Raw genomic sequence first — 21129 nt, forward strand, 5'->3', positions numbered from 1 at the left:
CGGCTTAGTGTGATTAAAATGGGTATATTTCCCCTACTGTATTTTAATTTTTTTCATTTCCTGATATATTTTAGGGGACATCTGATGCCAAATTTAAAGAAATTTTTCAGAACGGAGCAATTCCATGTCAAATAGGGAATCGGTTGTACCCGACCCTCTCCGATTTTAATGAAACTTTGTATACATGTTATCCTAGGCATATGTAAGCCATTTTTGTGTATATGGAGCCAGTAACACTCGATAATGACATTTGAGAAGGGCGTACGTGTTTTCAATATTTTTGTATTTCGTAATTTAAATATTGCTATTTCTCGAAGCCGTTGCATCGTATCAAAAAGTGGTCAAAGACAAACTTGTAGGAAATTTGACGGGCTTTCCGAAAAAAATGCACTGAAACAAAAATACACGCCACATCAATGAGATTTTTTGATTTTTAAGTTTAAAACTTAAATTTGAAGGTGATCCCACGATTTTTTTTCGCTCATTTTTTTTGTGGAAATAGCCTAAGATGTTACAAAAAGACTCACGAAAAATGCAAGATGGAGCAACTCACCTAAAAAAATACAAAAATCATTTACTGAAACTGTTTTTTTTTAAAGTGCTCTAAACGTCAAAATTTTCAAAAGCCGAATACGGGAATCGATTTTCCAGACAATTTTACATAAAAGTCTCCATATTGACCATTGTCATAAGTCCAATCCTGGCGAAGTTACAGCGGTTTTAAAAATAAAAATGTTGAAAAAATAGGTTTTTTGATGGTTTTTAGCAATTTCTATATGACTACACTTACTATACTACACTGAAAAAATATTATGTTTTCAATTATGAGCAATGTAATTAGCTTATATCTGTAAGTCCATGAAGTTATGAATTTATGCACCAATACTGATATTTAAAAAAAACGAAATATCGGTGGCAAAAAAACTTTATTTTTCGATGTAAAGTCAAATTTGCAATCAAAAAGTACTCCAGTAAAATTTTCATAAATTGTACCGTTTTCAAGTTATAGCCATTTTTAGGTAACTTTTTTGAAAATATTCGCAGTTTTTTATTTTTTAAATTAGTGCCCATGTTTGCCCAGTTTTGTTTTTAATAGCAACCTAATAGCAACAAGCTTTACTATCATTCTTGTCCCTTAAAATAGATATCTACAAACTGACATGGCGGGCGCCGTTGGTGGCCAATGACTGTTACCTATTTGCAACTTCCTATTCTCATGCTTTTGCTCATGTTCACATGCTTTAAACAAGAACTCTAAATATTCAATCGAAAAGTAATTGCAATAAAAAAACACTGATTTGTTGCTTATTTGCAAAGATTTGGTCTTTAGAGATATTATGATGAATTTTTTTTTATTATAAATATATTTATAAAATGGAATGTTCGGATGCATCAACCACAAACTGCGCTCGATTGAACGTCACTGCCACGAGATGGTTTCCTTTATTTTTTAATATACTTTTTGTTTTGTTTTCGTTAATTTACTTCATTGAATCAGTCTGTTACTCGCGCGTGTTACTTTCCCTTCGTCATCTTCTTGTCGCATTCATTGCAATCATTTAAACGTTGTTGTTTGGTTTGTTAAATATTTTTGGGTTTGTTGTTGTTTATTTTTTTCGGTTGGGATGACTAAATATTCGGTTATTACTTTTTTTGTTTTCTTTTGTTGCTTGAAACGTGTGTTTGTGTGTGGGTGTGTTGGTTACATGGGTGTGAACTGTTATATATTTTCTTTTGTATATATTTGCCTTTTGTGTAAGTGTTTACTTCTAGCACAACAGATGTCTCGAACTGTTTTGTATGTGTGTTTTGTTTTACTTCGTGTACGTGTGAAACTTAGTATGTTCAGGGTTTGGGTTTGATTTTTTTCTTTGTAAATATAAGGTACATAGTTGACAACGACATTTAATAGTACAATTGATTTTTGTGTTATTTGTTCTGTTTTTATTTTTGTATAAGCTGTTCTAGAAGTGTTTTGTTGTGTGTGTAATTCTGGGTGTGAGAATGTAACATAAAAAAGTGTAACGATTTTTGTTGTTGTTGTTCTGCGATTGCGTTCTAAACCGAAACAAGAGAAATATACGCTGGGTCCTAAATTTAGAATTAGTTCGTTAGATCGTCCTAGATTTGTTTTGTTTATAGTTTTTCAAATATCAATATAAAAATAGATGTTTTCCGAAACACGTTTTTTTGTTGTTTTTGTTTTGTTTTCTAAACATACACATACAATATGGTGAGACTAACTTTTTTTTGTGTATAACTAACTCGAGCAGATTCGCAGTTCCGATTCAACGTTTCGTTCCCTATGTTTGTCAAACTTACAACTTGTTTTGTTTTAACTTGTGTGATTTTTTTTGTTTATCTGGTTCATTTTGGTGCTGGGGTTTTTGCTTTTGGTTTTGGTTGGGTGTAGTATTTGTTCACAACATCTAGTATTTTTATATATAGAATAATATTTTTCACATAAGTTTTTTTTCCTTAGCTGAGTTTTTTTCCTAGCTGCATTCCAGTTTCGCAGACAGACACGATTTCACATAAACTTTTAGGTGCGTTTTAGGGGGTAACGAAAAAATTGTGCAGCGAAGGTTTTTTTTTTCGTTTTTTTTCGAGAGAAAGTTTTAACAACATATTTGGCACTTTATCCACATCGATCACTAAGATAGCTTGCAAAAATTATCACAAAAGCCATTGTTTAGCCGAATTGTGTGCCCAACTGTATGGGTGTGTGTTTGTGCACGCGAGTCCTATCTACTATTTTCGCCAGAACTTTTATGGATTTATGGCCCTCAGTTCTATCTCTCCCCTGGGGGGAGGGGAGGTTGTTGGCTATCAGCTAATTACATATCAGCACACAAAAGGGCGGCGACGGCGGCGACGAAACTCTCTCTCAATTTGTATGCAAATTACAAACATTCGCGCGCGAAGGGGGACGATGACGACGACGTACATTCACATAAAACATTGATCACATCAAACAAGTCGGGTTGGCAAATACGATTCCTAAAGTGGGCGCTGGACTTTCAACTGATGAAATTTTGCGTGTAAAATTCCCTCCGTTTTTCTTGTTTTTGGAAACTATTAGGTGGGATTAGTCCTTCATAATTTTGTGTTTTTTTTTTCGTTTTTAATTTTGCTTGCTCTTTTTGACATTTGTGTACTGTCCTTGACTTGTTTTTCACTTTTACCCCGATTAAAAGTATAATAAGAAACTAACCTACGAAAATAACCGTTAACTTTTGTCATTTTTTTTTTGCTTCTGTTTTTGGTTTATCAAAAATATATAAATATATGTATATACGCTATTCTAACGAGACACCTTCACAAAAAACGAACATCGAACAGGGATTTTGTGTTTTTTTTTTCTATGCGATTTCTTCCAGCCCCAAATCACCTTTTTCTCCAACTAGCCTTAAGTCTTGATTAAACGGGGGATTTTTGTGTGTGTGTTTGTATATATGTTGGTTGTTGTGTTGTAATAAATGGTTGATCGGTTCACCGTCCAGCACCGTCCAGCGTTTCCTGTACATAGCTGTAGTACTTGGTGCTGTTGTAGCCGAACAGCTCAAAGTCCAGCTGGTAGATCTCGAGCACCTCCGTCAGCAGCTGCTCGTCGATTTGGGCAAAGTATCTGCAAATCAACAAAAAGTATTTAAATTATCTGTTAGTTTTGCAAACAAATGAGAAATAAAGCCAGAAACTCTTGTTTTCTTGAAATTAAGCATTAAAACTCAAAAATATTTCTCATTCGTGATCAAATTTAATCGAATTCAACGAATCATCGCTGTGGTTAACTTAAAACAGTAGGCCTGGCCGATTTTGAACTGAACAATGAAAAATATTGAAAGTCTAATGTAAATTAATTTTTTTATCTTCTTGGTATTTTTTGTAATCACAATGAGATATTTGGTGTTATTTTTCTAAACTTTGATGTTAGATGTATTTTTTTTTCTGAAGCGGAAACAAAAAAATGAAATTGGGTCGTAAAATCAAGCCAAAATTTGTGATATTATTGTTCACAACAATAAAGCTTATTTTTCTTAGTAAAATCACCCTTTATACAACCGCAATGGATTTAAAATGGATTTTTAAATCAATTTAAAAAAAAACAACTTGACAACTCATTTCGAGGGGGCCATAGTTGATTCATCGAACAAATGTTGTCTTGTATTTTTTTTTTTGCATTAAAATGAAAAAAGTGATCAAAAATGGTTTTTAATCGTGTTTTTTTGCCGTTGAACATTGGGCTTTAGGACCCTAAACATAAAAAAGTTAAACTATCCAAAGCAACAACGTATTTTATCCAATTCTAAATCTCTTGTCAAATTTGAAAGTTATGTTCAAATGCCTATTTTTTCATTGATGATACAAATTTTAAGGACAAAACTTGGGTTTTCACTTCGTTAAATAAAAATATATCTGGAAAAAATATTCAAAACAAACAAAATTTTATTAACTATAATTAACATATGTGAAAATGACGAATTCGTTTATAATTTTTAGTGAAATATTTTAAAGATTTCAAGTAATGAATTAAAAAAATAATAATTTGATTTAGAGTGGACTGTCTCCGTGTCGATATCATCGACAGCGGGAAGTATCAAATTATAGAACGAAAAAATCAATGAATGCTTTTGAAGGGGCTGAAAATTTTATTTTATACAGTACTTGTTCGGTAACTGGGCTGATAACGTAGCCCAGTCACCGAATGCTGCTCGCTTACTGGACTGAACGAAAAACGAGGGGACCACCGATGCATAATATTTTCCTGATGAAATACAAAAATAAAAGTTAATCATATGTATCTACAATACTCAGTTTTCAGAATTCTTTGATTGTGACTTGAAATTAAATAAAAGTTTGAAAAAAGTTTTTTTTTTATTTATTGAATATGATTTTGCATCCATTAACCCCTCGATCATTTCGGTTTGTTTAGGTTTTTTGACGTTTGTAGGCTTTTAACTGGGCTACGGCCCAGTTATCGAACGCTCAGGTCAAAAGCAGCCCAATTAGACAGCGCCCAGTTACCGAACAACTACTGTATTTTATGTCAAAGTACCGAGTAAAGCAAACTCATTAAATCCACAAATGAAAAAAAAAATTGATGAAATTTCAATCATATTCCAACGAAAATAAGGAAGTTATGCTCTGAAAAGATTATTGAGTAACTTCTATTTTTATTCTAGAAAAGAAACAGAATGCATCGATGTTCCCCTCGTCTTATTTGTATACCTTCCAAAATATTGGTTGAGTTTTTGAACTGAGGAAAGGCTATAAAATCCCGAGTAGGCCGCGGGTAATCGGCTCCCCTCCCACTAACATTTACACACAAGATCCTCTGTAATTATTAAGTCAAATGTAATTACAAAAGCCGACTCGGTCTTGACCAGGGCCCAGTACCGAAAAGGACCTAATAAAAATAATTTTATAAAAAAAAAAAAACAAAAAAAAGGCTATAAAATCACCCGAAAAATGATCTTTTTTTATCAAACCTCCTAGAAACGCCTTCCTCACAGATGGCAAGCAAATTCCTCACCTCGGCACCAAGTTCCTGGTGTTGCTGGTGGCTCGATTCGCAATCGCCCTAGCCTTCCCGCGCGGCAGCTTGTTCAGCAGCAGCGTCTCCAGCCCGGCCTGCCGTATTATGTACTCGCTGTCCCGCTGGAACGTCTCCACCTTCGCAATCAGCGTAAAGTTGATGCTGCACGGCGTACAGAACGAGTACACCGGACTCCAGTGCTCGTCAAAACGTCCCCCGCTCTTGTAGTGCGCCACCAAAAACTGGAGAAACTCCCGGAACGTCGGCCCTTTGGGGAATTTCTGTTTGGAAGCGAGAGAGGGTTAAAATTCAAGTTTCTCAAAAAAGGTCACTCGATCTTACCGTAATCAGCCTTCCCTCCCCGTCCTTGATCTTTTTGCGGAACTTTTTGATGATCTGCTCGCCGAGCAGCTTGTAGTACTTGTTCCGGCAGCCCTCCAGCTTGTTCCGGTACGCGGACACGAGCCGCTCGAACGGTTCCCGCACGATCAGGAACGAGATCGTGTTCGACAGGTAGTCGTTCAGCTCGGTCGTGCTGGGTCGCGGGAACCGCTTGCGGGCTAGCTCGATCGGAGAGGCCCTCGTCCGCTGCAGGTACCGGACGTCGTAACCACCTGTGGAGTAAAAAATGCAGTCATTACCGGAAGCAACCCCTAACCACGCGACAACCTACCCAAGATGTTGAAGTAGTACATCCAGGTGCTGCTGGCGGCCTTGAAAATGTTACACCAGGCTAGTCCGTGCCCCGGCGAGATGAAAAACTCCCACGCGTTCGGTGCGAACTTGCCGATGATCCGGTGGTCGGCGCACACGTTCCACAGCATGGCCCGGCGCTCGGTAAAGTCCGCCTCGGCGGCGGCGTTCATCTCCTCCGAGTACTCGTACACCGGGTTCAGGGTGGAGTGGTTCGGCGTGATGCCATCGTGCTGGGGGTGATTCTTGGAAGACTGCAGCGTATCGTCTCCTCCGTGGTTGTGGATGCTGTTTTGGCGCGGCCGCTGGAAGCCGGCAGCTTTGATTGGGCGCGAAAGGCGACCTTCGGCGGGGGGTTTGTGCTGTTGAAATGGTTTAGGATTAGATGTCTACTGGTAGTTTTTATTTCTTACTTCTGTATTAATAAGGATTTTAAACTTATTGTTAATGTTACACTTCTGAATATCGTCTTGTTTTAATTCTGCTGAATCTGTTTTTGGAAGTTAATTTACATTTTTTTTCAGCTCATTTTAATCAGGATTTTATTTTTGATTGGTCTTCAAACCGTTCATTAGTAGATTTTTTTTAAATATATTTTCCTGACCCTAGTTTGTTACAATGAAATGAAAATACAAGCCTTATTGTCCAAAAAATCTTAATATTAATATTGTCTCAAATTGATGTAAACTTGAACAATACTTGCTCGAAAAATTATTTAAATCAGTTTAATACCGGTTTCAAAAGAAGATTTTAATATTTTTTAAAGTTTTTTTTCGATTGTCCCCTTATTTTGTAACATCTTAACAACAATCCCAATTAGAGGTGGACAACAAAAGAGCGGGCCGCTCAAAAGAGTCGGTTCACTAAAAAGAGCGAACGAACCGTAGTTTACCTAAATGAGCTGCGGTTATTTTTGAAACTCTGTGTTTTTGAAGAACCGTTCCAAGACTGAAGATTTTCGAACTTGTGTCTTTTTTTTAATTATAATTTGTTGAATTTCCGACATAATGTAGAATTAAATTTGTTTTTGAGGATTGAAAATGTAATTTGACACATTTTAATGCTTTATTAAACATTTTGGGATAAAAATAACGGCAAATTAAAGAGAGAATACAAATTTTATCATTTAAAATGCTTAACTTGGAAAATTTCACTGTAAAACTGATAACTAGCCCATGAAATGTTGGAAAAATCTTCTTTCCTGGTTCAACTTTGGCATTTATAGATTGAATCAGAATGTAGAAAAGAGTTCGCAGAATATTTCTCCAAATAAAATATCAGCATTCTTTTATTTCTGCAGAAATAAACGCAACTTTCTCCAAAAACCTTGATTTAAGTTTCTGTGCTCTCCCCATCCAAGCATTCGAAAGATGAGTTCAGACATAGCATAGAGACATAGAGATCGTCAAAACCTATTGTTTACAAACGAATGTTCTCGTTTTAGTATAATTTTTCTTAAATTAATTAATAATTTATAACAATCCAATAACATAAATACCCAGCAAAAAATCCGATGGTAAAATCGCATGCAAAAGCATGCACATCACCTTCGTCAAAAAAGACACTGAATATTACACGCTGCATGTACAAGTTTTGTAAAAACCGATGGGATTCAAACCTAGCACCAACAGTAAGGGCTGGCGCCTTAGCCCGCTCGGCCATCAGACCGATGAAAAATGGAAAGGATAAAAGTATATATGAGCCTGACATTTCGGTCAAGTAGTTTCCCCATACTGATGAGCTACATATTTCAGGATGTAATATTACACAGAATTTCATAAAATATTGCAAAATTTATATTACACCCAGGCCTTTTACACGCAGCTGGATTACTACTTTATTTGCTATGTTATCATGCTTAAATTAGCCTCATCATCAAAATTTTGAAAAAGAGCTCTTTTGAATGAGCGAGCAAAAATGAGCTGCTCCTAAAAAAGCGGGTTTGCCCCCCCTCTAAAATCGATAAAAAAGCAATATTTACTGATACTGATAAATTTATTTGAAAATATTTCAAAATCCAAGAGTCGAACAATTTTGTAAGAATAAAATTTACAAGTATTTTACCGTTTTCATTTAAATTTCTTATAAATATCTTCACTGGAAAAAAATGGTAATATTCAACAGGCCAGATTTTGAGTTAGAAATATGTGAATATTACATCAGGAACTGGTGAATTTTCATCAGTTTTTGGTGAATTTTCATCAGGTTTACATTTTTACACATCTTTTAAGGTAAAATTACTTAAAAAGGCGGTAATATTCCTACCAAATTTGCAACCTTCCAAAAGTCTTTTTTTTTGCAGTGTGTTGAATTTTACATTTTTACACATTACTCTAGGCATATTTCTCAAAAAGTGGTAATATTCAACCAACCAAGTTTTCAACCTTCCATAATTCAACTTTTTATTCGTAAATATTTTTTATAGGAAATATTCAGTTTTCAGAATATTGTGGGGTTAATAGTTTAACTTATTTTATTTATGTTAGACAATGACAAATATGAAATATCCTTTTAAAAACATTCTAAAAAAACAAGCAAAATATCTAAAAAGAAACTTGGTTTTTTAGGTTATTAACAGGCCCAAATCGATTAAAAAAAAACTATATTAACTTACCATGATAAGTGCTTCTAAAAGTATCAAAATAAATAAAAAAAACCAAGATTTGGACTATTTTGTGTTGGTTTACCCCATACTATTCAATGTTGCAACAGCTATAAATAAAAATTTCTTCAAACTTTCGCTTGACATTTTCAAAGTGTAATATTCTATTGATCAAATTTATAAACAATGTTACTCCTTTTTTGTAGTTTGTTTTATTCCACTTTTTGTGTTATCTGATTATGCCCTGGAGATGGAACCACACGTTGCCGTCGTTTCAGGGCTATTTGCCAAGATGGTTTCCGATGTTGATATATATCACACATTTATTTTATATTTATATACTTGTGTTGATAGAAATCACAGCTTTTATAATATGTAAAATTACAAGATATTGAAATTTTTTATTCGAGTCTCAATATTCTTGTTCGTAAAATCTGTTAGAAACAGGTTTAAAACTGTTTGAAAATGGGGAGGAATAGTTAGTTTTTGTATCTTTTCTAGGTTGTTTAATAATTCCAGACTTCAGTTATGTGTAAGCCAGTTTAGTAATGCTATCAGAATTTCTGATTTCAATTGAAGTGGTATACTAACCATTCTGAATTGTCAAAAATCCATAGAGTCTCGATCAATCAATAATGAAATGATATCGGACAAAATTCGTTAATCTGTTGAACTAACGGTTTTCGGATTATGGTTGTATCGATCATTGTTGCGAATCGAGGATCTACTGGAGTTTTGACGATCAAATAGAGCCTAACATTTCAAAAGGACACACAGGTGTGAACAGGATTGTGTCTCTTTCACTCAAATTACATAAGATATATGATAGGGATACACTCTTGTTTGCAGAGCTTGTGTGCCCTAATGAAATGGAAGGCACGAAATAGTCGTATTAACAACGAGTGTTCAACTTGTAAAATATGAACGTTTTATTAATGTTTATTGTTTTTGGAAGCAGCAAGACAGGTTTTAAAAATAGGCAAAGAAATATTTGGCTTTGTAATTAAAATTTCGGGGATTTGAGATTCAAGTTACTTTCAGACAGTTTAGTTGAGGTTGTTGTTTCAAGTTAGTTAGTTTTTTCTGAAATGAATAATTGAACATAAATGATTAGTTAAATTAAAGTTAGTTGCAGTGTACGACAAGACTACTGACGGACGCGACAGGACGGGGTCCAGAAAAAATGCCCTTGACAAGTTAGTTTTCATCTTTCATTTTCCAGTTAATTTCTTTGAATACCTTTAGATTTGAAATACATCATAGGTTCCCTTTGTATAAATCTCAATTGAGTTTTTGATTGAATCATAATTTTAGATTTCCTATATTCAGTTTTAAAGTTAGATTAACGTAACTGCTTAAGTCATCCAAGTTCTTACTACTCACATCTACACTAATTTTCTTTCACCTTCCCCCTCCCGATCCCCTATATCTTCCGGTGGTGTTCATTTGGTATGCAATACTAGTTCGGCCACTACCCTTTTTTCCACAAGAAACCGGACTTGGACTGACTTGAGGCCGCGTCCCCCACCTTGCTCCGTAAAACGAAAACGAAACGAAACTTTTTGTGTTATCTGATTATGTCATACAAACTTTTAGCGAGATGATTAAAAGGAAAATCACTCAGAAATTACAAAAATCCCAAGGGTTTCCAGCAAGGCCTCAGACTGGCAAGTAATTAATAATTACTTTGATTTTAGCTGGTAATTAAGTAATTATTTAATTACTTAGTAATTCATGATAATTAGAGTAATTTAATGTAAATAATTGGTAATTAAAGTAATTTTTGAGTAATTAAAGTAATTGATTTTTTTTTAAATTGTACTTCTTTAACGAAACTATTTACTTTTTATATATAATCTATTATAACAGTATTTTATTAATTCCAAATAAGAGTGAATAACAAAGATTAAAAAAGACTGGTTCTGTATGTAGAAGCCTAGGCCTTATTCACCATAGTTCTCTCCTAAAACTCTCCTAAAATTTATTTTTATCATGTTGTTTATCGAAGCTGATTAACAACAAAAAGCAACGCCATGATATATTTCCCAGTGATTTTTTTTTGTGAATCCGAAATCTATTCATTTTTATTAAATAATTAATAAAATATGTTTTTTTTTTGCAAGAACTACAAGGCTATTTGCTATTTTTCCGAAAAATGCCCAATAATAATTTTTGAAAGAGCTATCGAATGAGCTATTTATAAATAATTTAGTTTAGAACCGTAGAAATGAATACTTAAATTTAAATTAAATGTTTTTTGTCGTAGTAAAAAGTAATTAAGTAATTTATGTAATTAATCATTTTGGACCAGTAATTTGAGTAATTAATTGGAAAACTGGCAAGTAATTAACGCTTCTGGAAACCCTTGAAAAATCCTGTTTTTTTTAAAATAAAAATTAAAATATCTCCAAGTAATAAAGATATAGTTTGATATAACTGTGCTCTAAAATGGACCAGAAGACTTAAAGTTAAACTTGGCTATTTCTATGACTTTGCCCGAAATTCGATTTTAGGTCAAAAATAATTGAGGGATCCCTTCTTCGAATATTATTTTAGCTGAGATTTTGTCGTTAAGGCAAAACAAATTTAGTTTGAAAAATTTATAAAATTTTCCCCAAAACTAAAGAGAAAAAATAGTGCCGAGAAAGAAATGTTCTAGGTTAAAACCATGTAACCGATTATAATATTTTTGCAATAATTTGTACAATGTTAATTTTTGCATGTTTTATCATATTGGTCCCTTTTAAACCTGAAAAATTATTTTTGAGACAACATGTTGGAAACAGACGCGAAATTAAAAGAAAAAAATCATGAGTTTATTGAAATTTTGCAATTTCCTTCAGTAACACAAATGCTAAAATGTTATTTATCATGTGATTCTTTTTGTTTCAAAATAAGAAAATAATGCTTTAAAATTATGAGGGCCTTACCAGGGCCAAGGGTAAACACCTTAAATAATTTTTTTTAAGCTTTATGATGTGTTGAATATAATTTAACTTTACAATACATTTTTTAAACTTGGATTTAATTTTTAAATATTATTTATTCATTTTTATTGAAATTTGGTTCAATTTAATTTTTTAGATTTTTTTTCCATTATTATCAATTGTTTGTTGAAATTTTGCATTTTCTTTAAAATCCACCCCCACCTACCTGTTCAACTTTCCCGCTGCTTTTCCCCCTTCCCCCGGCGGAAAACGCCGACATGGACTCCCGCAGCAGCAGCACAAAGTACAGCCCAAACACCACAAACAGCAGCATCACCTTGAGGGCGAGATAGAACCGCCGCCGGTTGAGCTTCGGCATCGCGGCCAGCAGCCCCAGCTTACGGTGCTTCTTCTTCTGATGCCTGGTGCTGGAGTCTGGAGGTGAAGCTGACGATGATCCCCTGTTGGTCATGTTGTCGAGATTGATGGCCACCTACTAGCATTGCGGTAGTGGCTTCGAACCTGCTGAGTTTTAACACTCCCCCCAACAAGTCTTATCAGCGGGCTTCATGCTTATTCTTCTTCTTGCCGATCGATGATAACGACGACGAAAGAGGTCTCAGGCAGGGTTCAGACGATGATTCATGGAGGGAAAATCGATTAGCACACACTTGTTATGAGCCGAAGCGGTTTTAAACAAGAGGTTCACTTGACGAAGGAGGTGGCACCCCTTAATTAAGCCATTCACTATCTCGGCGGGGGTGTCCTTTTTGTTTGTATCCAGTCTGGAGCACAACACACTCTCTTCAGGGTGTTCTCCGCTAGGGTGTGTTTGCTGGGCACACTCTCAGACTAGATTCGGCGAAGAATCAGAACTTTTCACCTTTTTCACACTCATTACACTCGGTCCAAACATGGTTTTCCTCCTTGTGACTGGACCGCTCCGACAGGACTCACGGGACGCTTTTCCTTTGTTTCCTTCACGCCCAAGGGGGTGGTTTTCCTCAGCGCCAAGGAAAAACTTTTGACATTTACGATATCTCGCACACACACCCACTCTGACACTGTGAATGTTATCCTTGCAGGATGTCTCAATCCAAGTCAGCGATTATCCTCGCACAGAATTTTCATTTACACAGCCGACGACGACGACGACAAGGACTCAAAACATGCACCACCCACTTAACCCTCGCCCCAGCACCTTGCCCAACGAGAAGCTTTCGCGGAAAATCCCGTCCCGTTTCGTCCCCGAGTGCTAAAAATAGATCCTGGCCACGACGGCGACGAGGACGAATGCTGATGATAACACACTAACTTAGCACCACAACAACATCCGCCCCTCTCACGAATACCAACGTACGGTTCTTTTCCAAGAAAGAAAAAAAAGGACGACCGTCGAAAATACAGGAACAGCGCGCGCGGGAAGGTTCTCCTGTGGCCACCTTGTTGAATGCAGTCTCGCGAAGGGAATGACGCGCGCGAGCTTTCTGGAGGGTTCGCCAAGGCAAGCGAGCCTCACTTTCAAGAGAGAGAGCGCGAAAAATTCCCGAGCAGGGAAAATTCTCTGCGTCGAGGAAAACTCTCTCTGTTTCTCTCTTTTATCAATATTTCCCTGTTGGAGAGCGTTTACTGGTTACTGATAATGAAGGGAAGGAATTTTTGTTTTGTTTCTCGAAGGGTTTGAGCGGTTGTTTGGTGTTGTGTTGTGTTCTGGATGTTGTGTTAGAAATTTCCAGTTTAATCAGATAATGTTGTGAAATACAGCAATGGTGATAAGTGGTGCTTGAGCGAATAGATTTTGAGTTGAAATACCAATACCATTAGCTTGGTAAACATTTTTGAATAATTCTTATTAAAGTTCGAAGTTTTGAATCATTCTTTAATTTGTTCGCTTTACAGATTCCTGCCTAGAAAAGACTCCATCAAAGTAGGCTTTGTAATTAAATTTTATTCATAATTAATCTTTGATTTAACCGCGTCATATAAAAGAGAAACTCTCTCAAAAATGAGATGTTCTTGGATTTTTATTTGTATTGGTTTTAACTTAGTCAGCCGTTTTCCATTATTGTTTTTTTATGAAATTTTGTTAAATTTCAAAATCAACCCTTTTATTCAAATTAGGACCTTTAACCATAAATTTCACTCATATTTTTTTCAAATTGAAATCGATCCAATAGTTCCTAATGTATCATCATCTGAAAATAAATCAATGTGTGACTTTGGACTGATATTTATTGTATAAAACAGCGATTCTCAACCTTTTTCTAGGCCGGTAGCCCCTACCATGTAAATCAAGTATGCCCGGTACCCCCTTTGAGAATCGCTGGTATAAAACATTACCGCATCTTAAAAATCTTTTCAAAAGACTTCATGAATACAAAAATAAACACAATCAATAAAATAAAGTATCATTTGTTCAGAAAATATATCTTATTTTTAAATGTTGTATTGTTTTTTTTGTATGGTGAAATTTGAGTTTTCATTTGTTCAGCCTGTATTCTTCCAGTCTCTTGTTACAACTCTAATTTGCCATATCTATTGTTTTTTTACATGGTGACCATTTTAAAAGACATTTACGGGAATTAAGGGAAAACCTGTATTTGTCTTAGATTTTTATATGGCCTGAAAAGTAATTGAATTTTGAGGCCTTTGAAATTGTAAATGTTTGGATTTTATATTTCATAGCATATTTCATTCATGTAAAATTGAATTCGAAAAATCCTGCGTCGTGTTCAAGTTTTTAAACCTTATTTTGATTTCAAAAAAACATTTATTTTTAGAATCTACGACTGACCATTTCCATTTCGAAGGAAAATTTCGTATAACTTACATAAATAACATCGAACATGGTTTCTAGTTACTTAGATAAGGTCATTGCATTATTATTTTAAGTTTCCCCACCCCCCCTTCAAAAGCTCTTCAAAAAATCAGGAGGCAAAAAAATATTAATTGCAAAAAAAAAACATTGAACAAACTTGTACGAGTCGATTAACAACAAACTTTATATAAAATTTGTATCAGCCTAAAGATAAAGAAAGTAAAGACAAAACTGAATTATGGTTTTCAAATTTTCGAGCAAATTTATAGGGAAATTTCATCAAACCATCAAACCATATCAACAATATGCCTTAAAAAAAGTATACAATATTTTTAGCTGTCTCATAAAGTCAGGGAATTTTTCATTGCGATTTGCATCGACATCATGTTTAAGATGTCGGTCATTGAATGGCAAAAGATGGTAGAATTTAAATAATTTTCAGAAAAATTGTTGTTGAAATTAATATTATTTAAAGTATCCGGATTTTGGAATTAATTTCATTCAAGCTAAACCATTATTTATGGAATTGTAACAGCTTATAGAAAATCATTGATCTTTTAAAGTTTGGAATGATTTTCTCAAAATTTCTTCAAAACGCTGCACAGGTTACTTGAAAAGTTTTATTCTGGAGTTTTTTTTTAAAAGGTCCAATAAACCAAATTTTCAATTTTAGCTTTTTGGGTGTTTTTGAAACCGCCTTGAGTCAGGGTTATTAAAAAACACCCAAAAAGCAAAAACTGAAAATTTGGTTCATTGGACCTTTTCAAAAAAAAAACTCCAGTATTGTATTTAAACTGCTTATAAGTTCATACAACTCAATTAAAAAAATAAGATTCCAAATCATTAAATGATATAAAAAAAAAGAAAAATCACATTTTATCTGGGTCTCATTTCTAAGTTGTCGTGATATATCGTCGAACGTGCATTTTGGGCCATATTGAGTTAAAAACGCAATTTTTGCAGATCCCCAAATTTCATAATAAAAACAAAAATACTCCGTGCATTTTTGTCACTTTTTTTACGTAAGAAGTTTCAATCTTGTCGTGCTATCCTGACGCACTCTGTAAATTTCTGTAAATGCGACAACATTTTTAATTATAAATCGGGACTCCAGCAACCAAATTCAACCAAACTTCAGGACAATGCACAGAATGGTAAACCAAACAAAACATTGCCTGCTTTCGAAACGGCAAAAAGCGAAGTTAGACTGACAGAAAATTCAATAAATTTTCAAAAAACATTAACCATAACCACTCATAACCAAAGGGTGTGCATTTAATTTACTAAACCCATCAGCGAATTTTTAATAATTTAAGCTTATTTCGAAGGTTATTTTTGCATTTTTTTCCTTCTCTATCCAATTCGTTCTCCTTAGTACCAGTAAATTCTCTCCCCATTTTGAACAAATCAGCTGTTGAAAGGCAGTCCATATCTCAGCTCAGGATAACAACTGCATCAATGTAATTGTTAAAGCAACCTAATAACATGAAATGAAATGAAAAAAAAAATTAAAGCTGAAAAAACTCAATTTTGAAACTTAAATGAGAACAAAAATATCAGCATCAGCATCTGAAACATAAAAACTATTCAGTAAATCGATTTTGCATTTGGAATTTTCAGAATGCAATTTTTTTAACTTATTTGAAGCAGCTCAAAATATTTTGAAAATGAAGCGATAATTGCCCATGTCTTCCGAACAAATTATCTGTAAAAGGCAATCCACTCTATGTTTGGAATAAAGCAATACAGTGAAAACAACAATCGTTAAAAATTTTCATTTCCGTAATACCTCGCGGAACGTTTCCTCCCGGTTAAAAAAGTATTTCCTCCAAAATCCCCCCGGAATCTTCGCGCAACAGCTTTGCCTTACTGCCCCTTCGTGTTCCGTGGTGGATCCAAATCACACACCTGATGGCTGGATGATACACAAGTTTCTGTTTGTGCCTCTTTTTTTGGCATCGAGCCCCCCCCCCATCGCCACCCCATTTTCTGCCTTTCTCCATCGTCATCGTATATGGGCGGAATCCTTGCAATCCAGCAACAGGCCTCTTTCCGTACTCTGTGAGTGGAACTTTTTCGTTTGTTTTTTTTGCCATGTCATTGCACCCCAGCAGTGCAAGAGTGTGCTGCAATTGGCGCCAAATTGCATTCGATTAGTTTCCAGATCGCGTGAGGAGGACGACGCTGTCGCACGTCTGTCAGCAGGGGGATTTCATATTCTTGCGATTCTATTTATCATAGGAGATATCGAGCGGGGAGGAAATCAAATTACAGTTGTCATTAAATCAGTATGCCTCAAGGGAGGGTTGTTGATTTTAAAAATAGATCAGCTAGAGTGCATCAGTGAAATTGATTTATTGCATCACTTAATTTACCCTTTGCCAGCAAGCCTGTAAGGTTGCTTTTCACATTAAAAAAATAGATAGGGGAAATTCTCGTATGTTTCGCTGGTTAAGCACTCGCTCTTAACTCCATCCAATTTGCATATTTTCACTTTTTAAACAACTAATTTAGCTAATTTTTTTATAGAAACTTGCTTGCTCACTTCTTATTGAGTTATTTAGCACTCGATTTCAGTTGAAAAAGCTTTCAATGAGCTGTAATTGAACGTCAAAGTGCTGATATGGCAACATTAGAGGCGGGCTGGAATTAGATGCTCTTCCCCTAGTGCATCTCTTTTCACGTCAAGCTTTAAATCAGTATCATTTTTATGAAAAATACCTATCGATAATATCGTCATGATTCGAAATCCGGACACTTAGTAGCATATCACTTTTGTTATAGCTGGCAAAAAATCATGTAATAAGTTAGAAATGTAAAAATATCATCAGGATGTAGAATAAACAGTTAATTTTAAGAGAAATCATACAAAGTATGTCTTTTCATTAGAATTTTAAAATTAAAATGATTTGTTGTGCTTTGAATCCCGGACACTGATAGAAGCTGATTCAAAATCCGGACAGTTTTGCTTCGAGTTCCGAAAACTCATTTTTTGCAATTCCGTCGTGAAACTATTTACTTTTCCTGTCATTCTTGAACGACGAAATAGCCTACTTTTCTGTACCAAAAATAACAGAATCGAATAGCAACACTTTTCTAAATAAATGCTGAAAAGTTCTACTTTTCAGCACTCAAATGGGTGCTGAAAAGTTGAACTTTTCAGCACTTGTTTCGAAAAGTAACACTTTTCAACATTTTTTTGATTTAAACGATTTATTGATAAAATACATGAAAATTTGACATAAAAGTTCACTCAGTGTGTGTTTTTTGGAATTGCAAAAAATGTTGTATGGAACTCGTTGCAAAACATGATTTTTTCAGCACTCTTCGTATTTATCCAACTCGGTGAACCTCGTTGGATAAATGTACGACTCGTGCTGAAAAAATCCTCTTTTTGCACCTTGTTGCATAAACTACTATTTTCAAAATAAATGCTGAAAAGTTCTACTTTTCAGCACTCAAATGGGTGCTGAAAAGTTGAACTTTTCAGCACTTGTTTCGAAAATTAACACTTTTCAACATTTTTTTGATTTAAACGTTTTATTGACAAAATACATGAAAATTTGACATAAAAGTTCACTCAGTGTGTGTTTTTCGGAATTGCAAAAAATGTTGTATTGAACTCGTTGCAAAACTTGATTTTTTCAACACTCTTCGTATTTATCCAACTCGGTGAACCTCGTTGGATAAATGTACGACTCGTGCTGAAAAAATCCTCTTTTTGCAACTTGTTGCATAAACTACTATTTTCACTACGGCGTCCAAAACAATTTGAAATGTAAGTTGGTGTTAAAATTCATCAAATGACACAGTGTTGACAGTTATTATGCGAACTTATATCTAAATAATTGATAGAACAATATGAGGTATTCGGGTTTCGAAGTTTCCGGGAATTCGAAGCATGACGTTATATGAACGGTTTTTTTTTAATTTAGATTTTTTTTTATGTTTGAAGAAATGCTGTCAAAATGTGCTTAATTTTTTTTTCAAAAGATGGTTTTATATTATTTTCCACACAAGTTTATAAGGCCGTTGCAAATATTTTTCAAAATTTACGTAAATCAGTGGGTAAGAAATATGTTTTCGAAAAACTTCTAAATTTTAATGAAAATAGAAGTTTAATCAACTGAAAACCATTTGATGTGCATTTTTCTGCGTTTATAGCCATATGTAGCATTAGAGTGTATATAAACGCTTCAGTGGCCAAAATGCCTCAAAAAGTGAAATTTTTGGAAAAAATCTTTTTTTACGGGATAAATCCCATTTAAAATTCAAATGCAAAGCGCCAGCTGCTGTTACGTCCAATCAAGCTTATATTTTAGATTTGGGCTTAGTATGTCCACCGGAACAAACCCTTGAATGCCCGCCAAAAAATCATTTTTGTTACATCCTAATGTAGCATGCTTGTAGGGTGTCCGATTTTCCCGGGGTTTTGAATTTCCCGGGAAACGGAAAACATATTTTTTAAATCCCGAGAATTTTTGAAAAATCTTAGTTTTTGATTAAATGTGTTATGTTTTTCAAGCTTAAAATCATAGAGTTGAGCATGAGCATGAGCATGAGAGACCACCCATGGTTGTCCTTATCCGTTGCTGAACAGGACCATAATATCCCATCAACACAACCGGTCACACGCTTCAACGATCAAATGATGTTTCCCTTATCAACAGCATTCATGAATGCGCTGAAAAGACAAAACATCACGATCATCCAAACTAGAGCCGGTGCGAATAGGAAACAGTCGTTGGCCACCAACGGCGCCCGCCATGTCAGTTTGTAGATCTCGAGGGAATGGGACGGGAATGTTAGTTAGCACAGGCTGCTACCAAGGGTGGGTTCTATACGATATCCACACCCCCGCGTGTGCCGGAAAACTACTTCTACTTGGGATTTTGTTAGTGGGTAAGGGTAATGGCCAGGATTCAACATAGAGGATGATGATGCGACCCAATAATCAATAAATTTTGTTTAATGGTGTGATATATTATGCATTCTCAAGGCAATCAGTCGGAGGATGCGGATGAGACTATTCCCGGTTATTTGGTGTTGAGTTTAGCATAAATGATTGAATCTTAGACAGCCGGCTGTGGAAAGATAAAACGAAATAAAATGCGAAAACGCGAAACCGCCCGGATCGAAATACACACACAATCGGAAGGACAACAAAGACGGAAACGGCAACGAAAATCCTGCGTGAGGACCGCGACGCACACCGTTGAAATTCTCCAACGCAACTCTTTTTCAAGCTTAAAATCATAGAGTTAGCTTAATACTGATAATTGATGATAATCTTTGCTTCAATCTAAATAAAAACAGCAGTTTTTAGCTGGTTTAATTTTTTTTAAACTTATTTTTTGTTCTTTGATGTGCTTTGGATTTGTATGAATCATATTTTTTAATCCAATGTGATTCAAATTATTTCATATTAATAATCTTAAAATTCTTATTAATATATTTCTTTTATTTTTTATATGAAATGACTGCAAAAGCTTAAAACTTAAAAAAAAACGAGAAACGAAAACAAATGAATGATACCAACCAATGTAAATTTTTAGAAAATTTAAGAATTTCATGTTTTATATAAAACATGTTTTACAAATTATCTTTAAGTCACTACCGCCATCTAGAGGAAATCGGGAATGCAGTCTGAATCGGTACAGGATATTTTAGAGCAATAAAATTGAAAATCGGTGTACTTATTGTTTTGTTATTATAAAATAATCTGAACATTATTCAAAAAATTATGACTTAAACAGCAGTCTTAATTTGCTACTATTGTCCTGATTTGCTCCAGATGTCGATGTTTGGTGTAAAATAATTAAATATGATTTTTTTTTCAAGTTCCAAAAATCATCATTTAAAAAAAAATAAAATTTAATGGAAAATATTTAAAGCGCTAGGCACTTTGCGGATCCGTAAACTAAAATTTTAATAATTTTCCCTTATAAGCCAAATTAATGTTGATATATGTCGAATAGAAATTTGCTTATGCTTCAAAATTCTTATCGATAACAAAAAAAAAAAAATCATGATTCGATTATCCGATGATTCGATTGTCCAAATTTAAAAACAAATCCAAAGGCTTCGGAAATTTGAGTCTGAACTGTAGTTTAGAAAGTATATATTTCGATTATAAAGATCGATTACTTCAACGCGAATAAATCACATAAATATTTATGAATTACCGTCAAGCTGTCAACCTCGCCGAACTCATTTTCCGACACTGCACTTATTTTTGGACCACGCGGAACGGTCCTTGTATATCAAAAGATAATTGCATCACGCCTCATCACGTGCCCTGATCTGTGTGACATGCAAAGGATAACGTGCCGGAGCGTGTCATGCAAATCGTTTTGATTTTTGTTTTCTTTTGGCCAAATTGGGGTGTGCTTTTGATGAATGTTTTGGAAGCTGGAAAATGTGGTGCCAAACAGGGAATAGACTGAATACAGTGTGTCACAAAAAAGTGAGTACGTTTCATGGAAAGTTTCCTGATCCAAATAAAAAAGAAGCAAAAAAAACTAGCAATGCTAAATAATTAATGGCTGACCGA

General features: G+C 34.6%; 2 protein-coding genes across 8 annotated transcripts in view; one reads left to right on the forward strand and one right to left on the reverse strand.

Moving 5' to 3' along the window:
• LOC6031882 (calcium uptake protein 1 homolog, mitochondrial) overlaps positions 1–21129 on the forward strand; it is a 51932-nt gene that overhangs the window by 17022 nt on the left and 13781 nt on the right. The gene's annotated exons all lie outside the window — the stretch shown is intronic.
• Positions 1410–13247, reverse strand: LOC6031883 (carbohydrate sulfotransferase 11). Its single transcript, XM_038255884.1, has 5 exons — positions 11985–13247; positions 6210–6591; positions 5879–6150; positions 5534–5817; positions 1410–3628 (listed from the first exon to the last, which is right to left on the reverse strand). The coding sequence occupies exons 1-5, from the start codon at positions 12228–12230 to the stop codon at positions 3493–3495; spliced, it is 1320 nt and encodes a 439-aa protein (XP_038111812.1). The 5' UTR covers positions 12231–13247; the 3' UTR covers positions 1410–3492.

The sequence above is a fragment of the Culex quinquefasciatus genome, chromosome 2, assembly GCF_015732765.1.
Source record: "Culex quinquefasciatus strain JHB chromosome 2, VPISU_Cqui_1.0_pri_paternal, whole genome shotgun sequence".
Taxonomy (NCBI): Eukaryota; Metazoa; Arthropoda; class Insecta; order Diptera; family Culicidae; genus Culex; species Culex quinquefasciatus.

Coding starts and splice junctions, on each gene's coding strand:
- LOC6031883 (XM_038255884.1), bottom strand. CDS start 12,230: ATGACCAACAGGGGATCATCGTCAGCTTCACCTCCAGACTCCAGCACC. Junction 6,151..6,209: donor GTACTACTTCAACATCTTGG/GTAGGTTGTCGC, acceptor TTTACTCCACAG/GTGGTTACGACGTCCGGTAC. Junction 5,818..5,878: donor GGGAGGGAAGGCTGATTACG/GTAAGATCGAGT, acceptor GCTTCCAAACAG/AAATTCCCCAAAGGGCCGAC.